An 18,673-nucleotide genomic window follows, 5' to 3' on the forward strand; every position below is an offset into this window, starting at 1 on the left:
TGTTGAATAAAGATTTATGATGATTTCATATAGTCAGGAGTTCAATAACTACTAGAGAGAAAGTGTGTCATTTATTAGTAATAAACGTATCGACCAAACTCTTGCAACTGAGATGATGACCAACAGAACTGCAATAACTAAAAGGAGTGCTAGGGCACTAGATTTGTGCACTGGGAAAGTTCATTAACCAAAAGTCAAACAAAAAGTTCCATTGACATTGTGTGTCAATCAAGTCCACACTTTTTAATAAGCAGGACAGAATTAAGGCTTTTTTTATTTGTACAGGATAGCACTTACTTAGGTTCTGGAAGTTATGCAATATATAAAATTTGCAACAGTGTCCTTTTAAAAGAAATAACTTTTATCATGTTTCAAAATAAACTGTTTTCTGTTTAACATTCAAAATGACATAGATATGTCTAAGTTAGATACAGTGGGCACCAGTGAAGTGTGGTGGCAAGGAGGACAGGAATTCTGGTCATGCGAGTATGTAGTGGTCAATATAAAGTCAAATAAGGGAAATACAGATTGGAATATCAACAGTATTATGAACTCTCACTACAAACATGACAATTTGAGTTGCAAACAGGCACAACGAAAACACACACAACTACGGACTCTGGCTCTAGCTGCCAGAGACTATGGCCACGTGTGTGTGAGTTGCGTTTGCATGCATGTGGTGTGTGTGTGTGTGTGTGTGTGTGTGTGTGTGTGTGTGTGTGTTTATTTTTGACAAAGGCCTTGTTCGCCAAAAGCTAACTTTCCGACAGTCTTTTTGTTGTGCCTTTCTGCGGCTCAGCATCTGCGCTATATGATGAATAGTAACTACACTTTTCATTATATTTTTACATTATATTGTTCATTATATTGTTACATTCCATCCTGGATTTTCCATTCTTTGGTTATTATAATAAGTTTTTTATTTTTTATTTTTTTACATGTGAAAATATTATAAATATCTTTTATATAATGAAATCATGATGACCTGTAAAGAGATCACATAAATTCTCATCTTTTTTCTAACATGGAGTAAAAATATCTTAATGTCATACAATGTAAACTCCAGGTTGGAAAATCAACAATATTATGAAAAAGATATATTGGTACTCACCATAATGATGACACGTTGACTTGCAGACAGGCACAATGAAGAGATTGTTACACCTTTGTTTTAAAGGCTTCTTTAGGAAAGAAAACACACACACATTCACACAAGCAAGCATGCCTCACACACACCTTACCATCATCTCTGGCAGCCATTCCGAATGTCAAGGCATTCTGGTCTGAGCTACCAGAGATGAGTCATGTGTGCATGAGATGTATTTGCTTGTGTTACTCTGTGTTTTCTTTTCTGAATAAAGTTTTGGCCAAAAGCCAAATGGGTTACAGTCTTTTTGTCGTGCCCCTCTGCAACTCAACATGTCATCTTTTGGTGTGTAGCAATATATCCTTCTCCTTAACACTGTTAATAATATTATAACTACTAAAGTACAACTGTCATCAATCTGAAGATTGGTATGAACACCACAGTGCTTCACTAGGTCCTGTTGGAGGATGCCACTGCCTGCCTCCAAACATCAAGCTGGCTTACCCAGCCAATTATAGGGGAACCTACAGCTTAACGTAGACTCCGACCCGTGGTACAACTTCGCATTTTTACACATGACATAATACCACACAAGGTAATTTCAGTTAATGTTCTGTACTTGCTTGTAACACAGCTGAGCTGCTTCCACCAATAACCATGCTTACATCATACATAAACAAACTCTGACTCAAATCATGCTATGGAAACCATAGAGGTTTAAAAGTGCTTAGGATTTAAACAGGTTAGTGCAATTAAAAGTAGCCTGGTTCCCCTTTGAATGTGAATCCAATATTAAGACTTCTGAAATAGAGTACAAAGCTATAACATTGGACAGTTCTATGCAATAACTGATTGTTAGCATTCTCCTGTGAGAATTTCAGTTTATTTCATCAGTGAAGTTAGACATTTCTCTTTGTGGTCTGCAAAATGACTTTCGTGATAGAAGAAAGAATTGAAATTGTGAAAGCATATGTGAAAACAGGTTTGATTAAGGAAACTTGCAAAAGTTTTGGGAGCAAGTATCTGGATAGAGGACTAGCAGCAAAGAGAGCAATACAGAGTCTGTATGAAAACTGGCACACCCATGGATCAGTGCAAAGTGTAAAATGACAAAGAATTCTTCAGTCTGTACACCAGAAGTTACTGAAGACATTTGCTGAAGAATTATTCAGAGCCCAAAGAAGTGTACACATAAATCAGCCCAACAGGCAAATGTCAGTAGGGGGAGTTGCCAGTGGATACTGAAAATTCTTAATTTGAAGCCTTGTCATATGACAACTGTTCAGCAATTATGAGGGAATTCCAGTCATAAATTTGTAGATTACTGTGCTTGCCTTTTGCATGACACCAACGATGGTTTTTTAGACCCTTTACATTACATCATGAGTGATGAATCATGGTTTCATATTCCTGGGCATGTGAATTCACATAACAAAAGGTACTGAGCAACTGAGCAATGAAAAACGCTAACGTTTGTGTCAGGAAATACTCCATGATGAAAAAATAGGCTTTTGGTGCACAATAACAGGAATGTGCATCATTGGACCAATATTTTTTGACACTGCCCTCAACACGGAAGCCTGTATGGAAATTTTTATACATTTTGTGCTCAACTCACGGAATATGAAAGACAATACTGCTTCTTCCAGGGCAACATACCACCCATCTAACATATCTCTAGAATGAGTCCATGATGTCTTCACTGAGGAACAAACTGTTAGCGAACATTTATGGCCACCACATTCACCAGATCTAACAGTATGTGATTTTTTTTTTTCCTGTGGGGACACTTAAAGAGCAACACACAGCATATCCGAATATGCTGTGTGTATCTGAATATCCTTAGATATGCACAGCTGTGTATTGATGTTGCAGGGCGTCACTTTCAGTACCTTTTATAACCATATTTTTCACTGTGAATAAATTTTAAGTGAAATTCAGCTTTTCATTTCTGTAATTTCACTGTATTTCCTTTATACTTCAGTGAGCTACATTTATCTGTGCCAATCTGTATATTAATATTAAATAAACAAAGTATAGCAGAATTGCTGCATATGCACCATGCTAACATTTTTAAAAATGCACCCCCTAGATGTTTAAGGTGCTTTACAGCTCTTGCAACTTATGATAAATAATGATGAAAAATGTTAAGGCATAGGAAAACTAATGTGAGATTCATCATTTACATCAGCCTCATTTTACTCTTCATGTTGCACTGTTTTTCACTTTCTTGATCCTTACCAGCCATGAAGCAGTTACGCAACTGGAATCCTCCACGAGACGCTCACTGTCCGTCACAACCACATATTACATCACACAGGCAAAATCAGTGACAGATGTTGCTGGTCTTTCTCTCATCCTCTATTCAATTTCATGTTTATAGTGGTCATAGTGAGTCGTGTAATGGAATACCCATTAGCTGGTACAAACCTCCTGGTGACTCTAAGAATATTTTATGCAGCAGTTTTCACAGATAGGTGATTTGCAGCAATGTGACTCCACTGCCAGATAAGGATACCTGTTTTCACTTTTTGCATCTTATTTTCTTGTGCTGAAAAGGCCTCATGAGGATATGAGATAGTTCTGTTGATACATGTTATACATCTTCAGTCTTCTCATTTAGAAAAAAATTTAAACAGAAACTACTGCACTGGCTTGTCTTATATAAAGGAATTTTGAAAAAACTGAATGCAAAATTTTACCTTCCCATATATGACTTTTATTTAGATACTAACTTCTCAGAAAACACGTTTCTGTTACCTCTCATGTAACTACAACATTCAACAGCAAATCTTAACTTCAAACATTTTGGATATTTAAACTGATGCATATAGGCAGCTATGCTACTTTTAATAGTCCAGTCAGGCTACAGCATTGAGGAATGTAGTTCTGTCTGTCCATATGCTGGAGACGAAGACAAATTTTAATGCTTATGACAATATTCAACATCTTACTTATGTGGATATTCACTGTTCATGTTTTCCTATATACCATGCACGATTTATTTTACTATTTATTTTGCTCATCATATTACATATAAAAGCTGACTTAAGCAGAAATATTAGGTACCTACTACCTTACTCTCTTGCAGAAATGGTTTCATTGTAGATCAACACACTGTTGTATACATTATGCATTTATTTAAAATAATATGGAAATAATAAGCAACATTCACCTTAGAAATTCGATAACGGGTATGTTTGTATGTTGTGATGCTCACAACTTGGTACCTTTTGAAGTCATATGTTTGACTGTTAGGAATACAGATATAGGTCACAGGATTGTATAAATTTGGGGTATCTACATAGAAAATCATTTCACATAAGCCTCAATAAATACCATTTTATTTCATGTAGTCATTGACTTTTATCTTCTGCAGCACTGCTTTACAAATATAACCACTAATACACATTTAAAAAGTGAATGAATACATTTCATTCACCTGGAGAGCGGAAAACTTTCCCATTTGTCACTGGCTTGCACTATGTACCGAAGTAAAGAACAGACTTACATAACCAAATTACATTATATCTGACTTAATGGTTGAGTTAATGCTGTAGTGAATACAGGAAACACAATATCCAATGGAGCAAAGCTTCATGCATTGTGCCTTCTATGATTTCTAACCATGTTATATGTTAGACAGAATGCATTCCTGATATGTTACTTTTGATACCCTTGGTACTCGCATACTGCAATAAAGTGGCCCAAGTTATCAGTTCTACATTGTTAAATTATCATAGCAAACAATTTCTGAATATTGAATTCATACACATATGTACATAAGAAAGTACCATAATTATTTTCATAATCATGGTGTAAACTTCTGCCTCAAATAGTACAAACATAACATTAATTAATAATTTTATTGCCAAACTTGCAGCATTATTAAGTAATTATGTTGCCACGGAAGCACCAAACATGTAGCTAATCACATTCATATCACTGGAGCTCTTATGGTGTGAGAAGCATTGACATAAATATGGTTCCATCATTCAAACCTGTGACTACTGTCGCCAGTTGATCAGCAATAGTCCAATCTATAGAAAGACCAGACACACCATAACTTTTAGGGCCAGGAGACTTGTAGCGTTTCAGTTCTTGCACAGGTGACAAAGTACATCCTGATGGCTGAAATAATATGAATACAATGAAAGAAGATTTGCCATCATGTGAAGCTTAGAAACATATAGGGAGCAAATATTTAGAATATGCTTTAGTTATAACAGTACTGTGATCAGTGGAATAAATGCTAAGTTTCATAACAGAAGATGCAGTACAAACATAATCTTTATTTTAATTGATGTGCATATTTCAATTTTTACTCTTGTATTTCTCAAAGAACGCTAAGGAAGCCATATAGTTCCTGTATACAACTTTTGTTCTCCATGTAAATATTTCTTCATCTCTACACAAAAGTGTGAATTGTGAGTCATCTTATTCAACAAATCTGAACAGTGCTTACACAGGCCTTTAAAAGTTTCTCTGACACATTGCACAGCCTTGAAGGCAACATCACTTTGGGTCTACAGAAGGAACTGTATGCTAGATTTAATCTAATAATAAATGAAAAGCACCAGTTTGCTTTTGTTCTACAATCTAGTCTATGACTGACATGTATTCTCAAAAACTTTTAACAGTAAAAATTTATCTGGATGGAGAACATATAAAACAGGTCATTAATTTCAAGTACCTATGTAACAAAATGAAAGAATATAAAACTGTTCAGACTTTCATTGTACTTACTGATGTATTCCATATTGGCTTTGTCTAGGGATCTTCAACCAACATTTGTTTAATGATTTTCTTGACTTATGCCAGCATGAGTAGCTGACATTCTCAAAGATTCACGGTCTACTGCTGCTGGTAGACAGGAGTCTAGTCCTTTGCTGGAGGTTATGTATACCCCTCACAGATGTTAGCATGAACAGTACGTATAACTTCCAGGCAAGGACTAGACTCTAGTCCACCACCAGCAATAAAGGGTGAATCTTTGAGAATGCCATCCACTTGTGCAGGCAAAATATCAACAAAACATTAAACAAATGTCTGCTGAAGATACCAAAACAAAGGCCATCAGACAATAAATCAGGATATATGAGTTTGTTAGATCATCCCAGAAGATTAAATGCAGAACTCCATGCACTAAAATAGCTTCAGTAATAAGGAGAAACCACCTACATTGAACAATATTAGTTAAGACACTAGGAAACAATATATAAAACATTTTGTTTGGAGCATTGTTTTCTGTGTCCCAGAGATAGACAGTAAGGGAGCTGTAGGTCTTCGGGACATGGTATTAGGAGTGCTAAAGATCTGATGGATGGACAGAATGGCCACTGAAAAAACCTTCAGCAACATAGGAGAAAAAAAGAGTGTTGCAGAGGACTGTCAAGGAACGAAGGGACCAGTAGATGAGAAACCTGTACAATTTTTTTCGAAAAGAAAACATTATCCCATGATGAGTATTCTATAAACAAAATTCTTGAGTGTGACTGACAGTTTCAGCATTTACTCCTTTTTCAAATACTTGGAGAGCATATCAAGAATCAAGTACAAACAAGCCATGTCGTCGTCACCTCTATTTGATATGTAATCTCGTTTGTGCTTGATCCCTGGTATATATTCCAAGTTTTTGAAAATCATGTTGTTGTTGTTGTTGTTGTTGTGGTCTTCAGTCCTGAGACTGGTTTGATGCAGCTCTCCATGCTACTCTATCCTGTACAAGCTTCTTCATCTCCCAGTACTTACTGCAACCTACATCCTTCTGAATCTGCTTAGTATATTCATCTCTTGGTCTCCCTCTACGATTTTTACCCTCCACGCTGCCCTCCAATACTAAACTGGTGATCCCTTGATGCCTCAGAACATGTCCTACCAATCGATCCCTTCTTCTAGTCAAGTTGTGCCACAAACTTCTCTTCCCCCAATCCTATTCAATACCCCCTCATTAGTTATGTGATCTACCCATCTAATCTTCAGCATTCTTCTGTAGCACCACATTTCGAAAGCTTCTATTCTCTTCTTGTCCAAACTATTTATCGTCCATGTTTCACTTCCATACATGGCTACACTCCATACAAATACTTTCAGAAACGACTTCCTGACACTTAAACCTATACTCGATGTTAACAAATCTCTCTTCTTCAGAAATGCTTTACTTGCCATTGCCAGTCTACATTTTCTATCCTCTCTACTTCGACCATCATCAGTTATTTTGCTCCTCAAATAGCAAAACTCCTTTACTACTTTAAGTGTCTCATTTCCTAATCTAACTCCCTCAGCATCACCTGACTTAATTTGACTACATTCCATTATCCTTGTTTTGTTTTTGTTGATGTTCATCTTATATCCTCCTTTCAAGACACTATCCATTCCATTCAACTGCTCTTCCGAGTCCTTTGCTGTCTCTGACAGAATTACAATGTCATCAGCAAACCTCAAAGTTTTTATTTCTTCTCGATGGATTTTAATACCTACTCCGAATGTTTCTTTTGTTTCCTTCACTGCTTGCTCAATATAGGGATAGAATAACATTGGGGAGAGGCTACAACCCTGTCTCACTCCCCTCCCAACCACTGCTTCCCTTTCATGTCCCTCGACTCTTATAACTGCCATCTGTTTTCTGTACAAACAGTAAATAGCCTTTTGCTCCCTGTGTTTTACCCCTGCCACCTTCAGAATTTGAAAGAGAGTATTCCAGTCAACATTGTCAAAAGCTTTCTCCAAGTCTACAAATGCTAGAAAAGTAGGTTTGCCTTTCCTTAATATAGCTTCTAAGATAAGTCATAGGGTCAGTATTGCCTCACGTGTTCCAACATTTCTACGGAATCCAAACTGATCTTCCCCAAGGTCGACTTCTACTAGTTTTTCCATTCGTCTGCAAAGAATTCGCGTTAGTATTTTGCAGCCGTGACTTATTAAACTGATAGTTCGGTAATTTTCACATCTATCAACACCTGCTTCCTTTGGGATTGGAATTATTATATTCTTCTTGAAGTCTGAGGATATTTCACCTGTCTCATACATCTTGCTCACCAGATCGTAGAGTTTTGTCAGGACTGGCTCTCCCAAGGCTGTCAGTAGTTCTAATGGAATGTTGTCTACTCCTGGAGCTTTGTTTCGACTCAGTTCTTTCAGTGCTCTGTCAAACTCTTCACGCAGTATCATATCTCCCATTTCATCTTCATCTACATCCTCTTCCATTTCCATAATATTGTCCTCAAGTACATCGCCCTTGAATAGACCCTCTATATAATCCTTCCACCTTTCTGCTTTCCCTTCTTTGCTTAGAACTGGGTTTCCATCTGAGCTCTTGATATTCATACAAGTGGTTCTCTTTTCTCCAAAGGTCTCTTTAATTTTCCTGTAGGCAGTATCTATCTTACCCCTAGTGAGATAAGTCTCTACATCCTTACATTTGTCCTCTAGCCATCCCTGCTTAGCCATTTTGCACTTCCTGTCGATCTCATTTTTTAGACGTTTGTATTCCTTTTTGCCTGCTTCATTTACTGCATTTTTATATTTTCTCATTTCATCAATTAAATTCAATATTTCTTCTGTTACCCAAGGATTTCTACTAGCCCTCATCTTTTTACCTACTTGATCCTCTGCTGCCTTCACTACTTCATCCCTCAAAGCTACCCATTCTTCTTCTACTGTATTTCTTTCCCCATTCTTGTCAATTGTTCCCTTATGATCTCCCTGAAACTCTGTACAACCTCTGGTTTAGTCAGTTTATCCAGGTCCCATCTCCTTAAATTCCCACCTTTTTGCAGTTTCTTCAGTTTTAATCTATAGTTCATAACCAATAGATTGTGGTCAGAGTCCACATCTGTCCCTGTAAATGTCTTACAACTTAAAACCTGGTTCCTAAATCTCTGTCTTACCATTATATAATGTATCTGATACCTTGTAGTATCTCCAGGATTCTTCCATGTATACAACCTTCTTTTATGATTCTTGAACCAAGTGTTAGCTATGATTAAGTTATGCTCTGTGTAAAATTCTACCAGACGGCTTCCTCTTTCATTTCTCTCCCCCAATCCATATTCACCCACTATGATTCCTTCTCTCCCTTTTCCTACTCTCAAATTCCAGTCATCCATGACTATTAAATTTTTGTCTCCCTTCACCACCTGAGTAATTTCTTTTATCTCATCATACATTTCATCAATTTCTTCATCATCTGCAGAGCTACTTGGCATATAAACTTGTACTACTGTAGTAGGCATGGGCTTCGTGTCTATCTTGGCCACAATAATGCGTTTACTATGCTGTTGATAGTAGCTTACCCGCACTCCTATTTTTTAATTCATTATTAAACCTACTCCTGCATTACCCCTATTTGATTTTGTATTTATAACCCTGTAGTCACCCGACCAGAAGTCTTGTTCCTCCTGCCACCGAACTTCACTAATTCCCACTATATCTAACATTAACCTATCCTTTTCCCTTTCTAAATTTTCTAACCTACCTGCCCGATTAAGGGATCTGACATTCCACGCTCCGATCCGTAGAACGCCAGTTTTCTTTCTCCTGATAACGGCGTCCTCTTGAGTAGTCCCCGCCCGGGGATCCGAATGGGGGGCTATTTTACCTCCGAAATATTTTACCCAAGAGGACGCCATCATCATTTAACCATACAGTAAAGCTGCATGCCCTCGGGAAAAATTATGGCTGTAGTTTCCCCTTGCTTTCAGCCGTTCGCTGTACCAGCACAGCAAGGCCGTTTTGGTTAGTGTTGCAAGGCCAGATCAGTCAATCATCCAGACTGTTGCCCCTGCAACTACTGAAAAGGCTGCTGCCCCTCTTCAGGAACCACACGTTTGTCTGGCCTCTCAACAGATACCCCTCCGTTGTGGTGGCACCTACAGCAAGGTCCATGGTTCATGAGGGGGGGGGGGAAACATGTAAATGCTGAAATTACCAGTCACAGTGAAATCTACACAGGAATTTTTAGAACAGCCTGTGAGGTATAATGACTTGAAACTTATAGCAGCTGAGGACCGTAGCTGCAAAGTTAGCAGCATAAACATTATGCTTTTGTAGTAAAAGTTATAAAATGAAAAATGCTAGTAAAGAGTACACAGGAGGTCCAGTGTTTCAGTAGGTACAGCAGGTAAATGAACATCTAAAATCAACAGCTTTGTAATCTGAAGAGACTTGTGGAAGATAGACAGAATTGAAAAGATGTTACCAGGGTAGTTATTGCAGCATAACATATCTGAATCAGTAAATGAGGATTGTTGCCCCAAAAGGCAGTGAGAGTTAGTATGTTCTGTATGCTCGTAATGCTTACACATTACATATATGTGATTACTGATAAATAGTGTGGAAAATGTTTCTCTATGCTATGTCACTATTCCGGTACCACACTGCACGTACCCCATTCCCCACAGTGATGACCCCAAATTTCCGTGTTGTGCCACGATTTTGCTATAAGTCAAAAATCTGCTGTGCCAGTTATGCCATAAAGAATGCTGCCATTACAAATGGTACAACCTCACAGTTTGTTCGGAGATGTCGGCAACATCTCTCAACAAGGGCTCATGAATTCCATGAACACCCCTTGTGCAAAATAGCTACATATTCACCAAGGCTTGGATAACACTACAGTGCTGAACGACAAAGTGACAATGCCTTCAATGTTCGTCACATCTTCGGACCAACCTCGCATCACTGCCGATACCAAGTAGCAAACTGTGCGACAATGTGTGTCGGATGTACCGAGACACTTCACAATAAACATTCCAGATTTGAAATCAAGTGAATCTATTCCTGGTATTTGAGACAAAAGTGCAGCAGAGAGTCACAATAAACAATGTAGCAAAAGTTAATCTAAGTGCCTTTGACTTCTGCTCAGAAAAAATGTCAAGCGTTCCAGTGCTAGTGTTTAGGAGCGTTCTGACATTTGCATTAATGATCCAAACCATACGGACACCTCTGACAGTGCCATTACAGTTGAACAACAATGGCCTGCATGATACCATCCCTTCTGAACTGAAATGATGCGGTCCTTAGTTGGCTAAAAAAATGAAAGAAAACAATGTGTCATGTGCTCCTTCATCATAATCATTGTTGCTGGCCTTGCCCTTATATAGTCATGGTGCTGATTGTGATGTCACTGGTGCTTGGTCTTTTGCCATATTAGGCACTGTTTTGTTTGGTGTCTGCTGCTCCCTCTTTAGCCTTGTGGTGGTTGAGTTCCACATTGTACTGAACTGCAAGCCACATTTTATTGAGGATGTTGTTGCATAATTTGATCTCAATAACTTCTTTTATTATGATATCCCAGAAGCAGTAAGCTCTTGTGATGACAGAGGTATTGTTGAACGCAATTTTATATCAGTTTCCAAAATAATGTCTAGTTCTTATCATTTCTTTTTTTTTCTCTCTCTTCTTTTTTTGGGGGAAAGTGTAGCAATAGGCACCTCCCATGTTCAGTCCAGCACTGTTTAATCATGTGCACAGACTGCATGAAGTAACACTGCCCTCACTGATGCACTATTTTGTAGAAGCCCAATACATTACACCAAAAATAGTGGGTTATAAATGGCCATAAGCTCTCGATCATCTTAATGAAACTTATGGAATCACTATCAGCCTTAGACTGGAACTAGATCAAATCAATTGTTATGCTAATTATTCTCACAAAAAAGAATAATTAGCATAACAATTGATTTTTAGCAAAGATTCTTTTTAACAAATGCTCAACATACCAGCCATCATTCATCTACAATACCTGTAACCAAGGGGCAATGTTGGGAACATCACTGTACAGCATATCTGTAGGTACAGTGAGAAATTGCCATCGAATGTTGTCTTTTAGCATCCCTGATGATGTCAGATAATCATGGTACACTTGCAACTTTTGGTTATCCCCCAACCAATAATCACATGGATTGAGGTCTGGGGACCTAGAAGGCCAAGCATGACTGAAGTGGCAGCAAACAATGTTTGCAAGAAATCTTTCACTCATGTAGCAATATAGGGTGGAGCACCATCTAAAGGTTGGACCTTCCAGCAGGGGTTTATCAGCCTCGCTAGGGATGATGAGATTCTGTATCATATAAGCGTATCTCGCATAATCACGCTGACTATTTTAAAAGCAGCACCCCATATTTCCTCGAACAAAACAGGTCCAATCACGACGGATGTGATAAATCCACATCACACAGTGACTATCTTGTCATGCAAAGAGATTTCCACTACAGTTCTAGGATTTCCAGTAGCCCAAATTCTGCAGTTGTGGGTGTTGACAGTCTCTTGGAATGTGAAATGGGCATTATCAGTGCACATGTTAGACAACCAATTGTCATCTTCCCCCATTTTTTGAACTGACCACACTGAAAATGCTCTGTGCATCACAAAATCGAAGACTACCAGCTCATGCTGACGCCAGATTTTGTACATATAGCATTGGTGGGCACACCTTAATGCTCTCTTAACAGAAGTGCATCTAACCCCAGTGCAACATGTTACTTCATGAGTGCTGACTTCACCATGCAGAGATGAATCTGCTGAAGTCTCTATTTCTTCCTGAACTGTCTGAACAGCAGTAGCACTTATGCCTGGTTGTTCACTATGAGGCCAATCATCTAAACAACCCTTGGCAACATGCCGTAGTTGCTACTGCATATGACTCTCTCTATCACTGCAGCTACTTTTGTGCATGATTCCCATGTGGCATCATTGATGTGTTGCTATCCAATGCCATTTCTTGGCCAGATTTTGCACTTGCTTTTGATTTCCGTAACACCTCATGTCTTTTCAGACATGTACGTGAAATTTTACCTCTATACCTACATTATTCTGTGTATTAGTGCATTTTCAAATGTTAACAGACTTTTGGGTCACCCTGTTCATATGAACAAACATCAAGAATAATGGAGAAGAGAGAGAGAGAAAGAAAGAGAGAGAGAGAGAGAGAGAGAGAGAAAGAGAGAGAGAGAGAGAGAGAGAGAGAGAGAGAGAGAGTTATTAAGAATCTTTTCCAAGACCAGCCATGTTTCATGACCTGCCAAAGGCATTTAGTTATACACACAAAGATGCACTTATGGCTCATTGTTAACACCACTGGAAGGTGATATTATGGTCAGCTTTGATGTGGTGCCATGTCTAAGGTGATATCATCATAGTTCTCCATCAACAGGATAGCTATGATTAACTAGCCCCTCAACGCAACACTGTTCAACTGGTCAAAATGCTCCCTGCCATACAAAAAATTAGTCAATATATGTTTTACTTAACCAGATCAACCATTGTGCCATGAAAAAACTGGTAGAGAAGATGTAACAAGTGTTTGATGGGAACATGGGCGAGTAATGAAATGTGCATTTGAAGAAAGGAAGCTAAGACAATAATGTAAATAATCAGTATGTTGCCATATTTTTCACTGGAAACGTGTATTATAATTGTGAAACTGATGTGTTTTAAATCATAATGAGCACCTGCAGTTATGATCCATGGTATATGCAAATAACTAAACTAAACAATATACTTGCTGAAGAGAGGAGAATAGCATCAAGTAGAGAATAAGGCAGAAATGAAAATGTTGCAATGATGCTTAGACAGTGTGGCAGATGAACAGTTTCTTCCCTAATACAAAGGAGAGGCAGAGAAGGAGGCATCTCAATTCCTCAAGATGACTGTGAGAGTTTTTGAAAGTTCACGGCTCTTAAATGCTACCTACTGGTATTGAACTGCAAGATGCTGAACCTCCCTGTGTGCCTATAATGAAGAATGTACATCAGAAAACACTATTTCGAAAATGGTTATTGCATCCAAATGTCTGCTGGCCAGTAGTAACTGAATTAGCATGGAATAGCAGATTTCAAGGAGAACATGGCACCACAACAGGAGAGAAATAGCAAGTATTTAAAATAACTAAGGAAACAAGAGTTATTTTAATCAATGTAGCAGTCTTTTTTCTAAATGACTATGGTAAATGTAGCTGGCCTAAATACAAATGGCACTAGGCAGTATAGTGATGGTTTAGTGTCAAAACAGTGTGCAGATAAGTTTCTAAGGGTTTCTTGTCTTTTCTCTTCATAGATAGGATTTAAAGGACATTATGGCTGAAGGAAACAATGAAACCCTGTCTAATATTACTGATGGCATATATAAAGACTTGAGTAACATGACATTTTTTCAGTCAATCATATCTACTCCACTAACGGAAGTTCTAATATAAGATTGAGAAGCAAAGTAGCTAAGAATCTTGGTCAACAACTGAAACATATAAGCAACAAACAAAGCAGGTTGGGTGACCATAACTGTAACATCTAAGTGTAAGTGCAGTAGTACTTTCATGTCTCACCTCCTACAGACCCTGAAAAATCAGGCTGACCCACAACAACACAATAAAATGCATCCACAGAAACAGGAATCATGTTCCAAACCAGAGAAGCAGGGAACAACGGCAAAGGCCTCCTATATTTTCACAAGTTGTCATCCCACTATCAAACATTTTTGAATAAAGGAGATCCTCAAACAAATTACAATTTTCATAGCAAGCAGATATTTTAGCACTCAGACAGACTTGTATGGAGTTCTCAGGTTGCACACTGTAAACAGTCCACCAGGAACAGCAAGGTACAGTTATGGTTATGAACTGGAAGAATAAGGGGAAAACTGTACTATTCAGTTGCACATGCAATGCTGAAATTCTGCAATAATGTCAAAAGAGAAAGAGGAAACAGCGAGGAGTTTTTGATCATGATGATGCTATGACTAGAGGGTGTCTCACAGACCAGTGCCTGTCACATTACTCTCCGCCGAAGAAATGGTGAAAAAAGTGATGTGACAAAACAATATTTAAGGTTTACTAAAACCAAAAACTATTGTAGGGTTCATATATTCTGGTGAAAAACAAGCCTCACCACCACCAAACACCACCAACACAGCAACAACAACAACAACAACACTACAGTACAGACAAGCGAATGCAAGTGATTATTGATTGCAATTGATGTTATTTGTAAGCTAGTCATATATGAAATGCACAACATATCTTCATTTCATAGGAAGACATTTTCCTGATCTCATACCTCCACAAAAAGGAAACAACACTTAACATGACAAGGTGTAATATGCAGTACCATCTGTGTTAGTAATGCTAACAGAATATATACAGAGATCTGATGATGTTGTGTTGATTGTACCTTTTCCCTCCATGTCGTTCCATGTTTTGTGTTTATCACACTTCCAAAAACAGTATAAGCAAACATTTTCTACTTTCAGGTTTCATTAGTTATACTGACATTCATATTTTGATAATTAATGTGATATTTGAGAATTAAATAAATTTCAGTTGCTTAAAAATATTGGCCTGATTTAATTTGGGTACTATTTTCCACAACATAGGCAGCTAATTCTACACCTTTCTATAATAAAATTCTAAATATTATTTTCCATTATTCCTTCACTAAAAGCAATTGAAATGTCTAATTATAAACATGATTAAGTGCTATGAAAAGACCAAATGTGAAGGTATTAAAATCTTGTTTGAAACCAGTCAATTACACAAGCCACATTTCCTGACAATCTTAAATACGCAAGAATTATATCCACCTATAAAATTGAGATAAACCACATCACCAGTTTCATTGTGTGACATGGTAATGACCTCTTACTTAGGCTTTTGCAGAGGATTCTCTGTGGAGAAAGCACTATATGATATCACAAATCCTGGCAGAGATAAACAAAAATTGTACAGTTAGTATATTGTGTGTCCTTGCCAATGTTGTGTAGACAATAAAATTTTACTTGAGGTACTAAAATATTATGCCAGTAAAGGCATGCCTCTTACATGAATGGAGTCTTACCATCATAACAGGAAGCAGAGGGCTGTACAGAAAAACTGCACTGCAGAAATAAAGCAGCTCAAAATAAAGGTCATAAAATTGGAGTCACTGCTGTCCATAACCAAGACAAATATGGAGGAGGACTAGATTAGTGTTTACACCCCATCGACAATGAGATCATCAGAGACAGAGCACAATCTCAATTTAAGAAAGAATGTGGAGGGAAATCAGATTCCTTTCAGAGGAACCATCCCGGCATCTGCCTGAAGCGATTTAGGGACATCACGGAAAACGTAAATCAGGATGGCTGAATGTGGGTTTGAACCATTGTCCATTGTGCTAACTACTGCACCACCCTGCCCAGTAAAGTGCAAATGGAAGAAGCACATGTATACTGTAGTGCTGTTTCTTTTATGTTACAGCTTATGACTGTGTTCTTTTTAAAGAATTTTGACTTCTCATAAATATTGGTTAATCTGACCTGAAGATCATTAAATGTGATCAAAACTAGTTATCAAATGTGACCAATTGTAACTGAGGATGTTTTAATAAACATTTTTAAAAAAATTGTACAGTTGCGGCTTCTCTCATGATAGTCTGTCATCCATTAGTAGAAATGTGAATTATTATGTACAATTTGTTGGTCAGGCAGCCTCCACATTCCACCTGTTAAATTGTCTCCATAAATAGGGAGCCACTTTTCAACTATCCAAAGTATGCCACTGGGCTTTTTAGGAGTTAAAATCTACCCCATAATTAGCATCCTGCCTTGTGATTTACCAGCCCCACTTGCTGTCGGTGTTGGCAACAGATGCATCCCCACACGGCATTATGCCCATTCACTCTCTTAAGTTAGAGGACAGTATGAAGGCATCAGTTGCATTTATGTCAATGGAATTGTTGGCCATCATTTACAGTGTCCATAAATTACACATTTGTTGTGTGGTCACAAATTTAATCTAATTACTGACAATAAACTGCTCAACACCTTTTGGACCTAAGGCAAAATTTGAGGAGCATACAGGATGTTGCCTTCATAAATGGATTCTCTGTCAAATTTTTAGTACTCCATTCACTATCACAGTACCCCTCATCATTCTAACGCAGATGGACTGTTTTACCTTAACCCCGAATTAGACAGCCAACTGAAGCAATCGCTAGGTGAGTTCTCTCAGAATTCCCTAGATGTTGCAACTGCAGGTAGGTATGTCCTGCTACTTCAATGAATCCTGCAATATGTCCAGTTGCACCATCCTCTGAAGCTTTCAGATGAAGAACCAGCTGACCTTTGCTGTTTTATCATCAGTGGCACCAACTTCACATTTAGCGTGGTATGGTGATCCTAATGACACGTGATGAATGGTATGGGATGGTGGTGTCATTCCCCCTGAAACATCATGTGCTCAAAATCCTGCACTGATCCCACTGGGTAATTTCCAGGACAAGCAACTCACACGCTACTACATCTACTGGCATTTTACGGATGAAAAGGTTGCACAGGCGGTTCGATAATGTGCTGCTTCGCAGGCACACGAGCTGACCTCATCTCAGTTGTTCTCTCTGTGGCCTGTGGTGACAAACCCGAGGTACAGAGCACAAGCTGCCTTCACAGGCCTTTTCTTGGGATTCACGTGGGTGGTCATTGTGGACTCCTCCCCCTCCCACTTCCTGCATGTCATCTGCATCCAGCAGACAATGACTTTTACAGTGGGAGCCTTGATATGGATCTTCTCAACAGAGGGTGCTACTGACTGATAATGGTTCTCAACACAGAGCAACTCATTTCAAAAGGTTTTTCAATCCATAATGGTATTAAATACCTTACCACAATACCTTTCTGTGCAGCCTCAAAAGGGCAAGCAGAATGGTTTGTATACACTCTCAATATGCAAATGTTAGAAACCCATTGTCTGTTAAAATCAGCTTTAGCATTTAACTGTTTCCTATCTTCTTGCAGGCCCATGCCCATCAATGTTTGAGGCACTGTGGAGCTCCAGCAGGCACAGTCACACTGTTCTGTGTATGTGCCCCACTAAGGAAATCTAAATTTGAGCAGAATCCAGGGTGGGTCTGGGGGTCTGTGGTGGAACTGCAGGGGCACCAGGCAGTGTCGGTGGCTGTAACACCCGAGATGCCGTGTCGGCACTACGACAAACTCCGGTTGCGGCAACCTGATCGGTGGCCTATCTCATACGCAAATCCACTGTTGCAAACCATGTCACGGTACTCTCTACTTCCGAGTCACAGAGGATGGCTATCCGGTGCATCCTTCCTGCGAGCCGAGGGGTCTGCCCACGAATGTCGAGCTAGCTTCGATAATAGTCAAAATCGGCAGACCCACCGCATCCGGCAGGGGGGCCCCTGTTCCTAGAAGTCTCTGGGGCTATGCGTGACACTCAGAACAGAGCACAGTGATCACCAGAGGACTCAGGTGTCTCATAAATGCCTTCTGTCACGAAACTGCCCTCCTCCTGGTCGCTCCTGCTGCACACTTCTCCCCACACCGACTGGGCACATTCGGAGAGGCAGGGATTCAGCAACCCTGCCAGACTTGCAAATGGAAGATATAGACATATTGTCCTGCACAGTGTTGCTCACATACAGCACGATTGCCTGTGGCAGGAGCATTGCCAATATTGCTGGCCAGTCACATGAACTTACGTAGTGGACTCCGGTCGTGACAACTGTTTACTATTTGCTCTGTGCTACGAATTATGAATGTGTGGTTCCCACCACTGCTAGAATCGATGGAACATTGTTTAATATCAAACTTATTAAA

At 38.8% G+C, this 18,673-nt stretch overlaps 1 protein-coding gene across 2 annotated transcripts in view; it reads right to left on the minus strand.

The window, feature by feature from the left end:
- Window positions 1-3,783: 3,783 nt before the first annotated feature.
- LOC124789898 (WD repeat-containing protein 91-like) overlaps window positions 3,784-18,673 on the minus strand; it is a 216,886-nt gene continuing 201,996 nt past the window's right edge. For both annotated transcript variants that reach the window (XM_047257417.1, XM_047257416.1), the window contains one exon: window positions 3,784-5,218. In XM_047257417.1, coding sequence (XP_047113373.1) covers window positions 5,042-5,218 — 177 coding nt within the window. In that variant the 3' untranslated portion in view covers window positions 3,784-5,041. The remainder of the gene's footprint in view (window positions 5,219-18,673) is intronic.

This window comes from Schistocerca piceifrons, chromosome 3, assembly GCF_021461385.2.
Source record: "Schistocerca piceifrons isolate TAMUIC-IGC-003096 chromosome 3, iqSchPice1.1, whole genome shotgun sequence".
NCBI classification, from domain to species: domain Eukaryota; kingdom Metazoa; phylum Arthropoda; class Insecta; order Orthoptera; family Acrididae; genus Schistocerca; species Schistocerca piceifrons.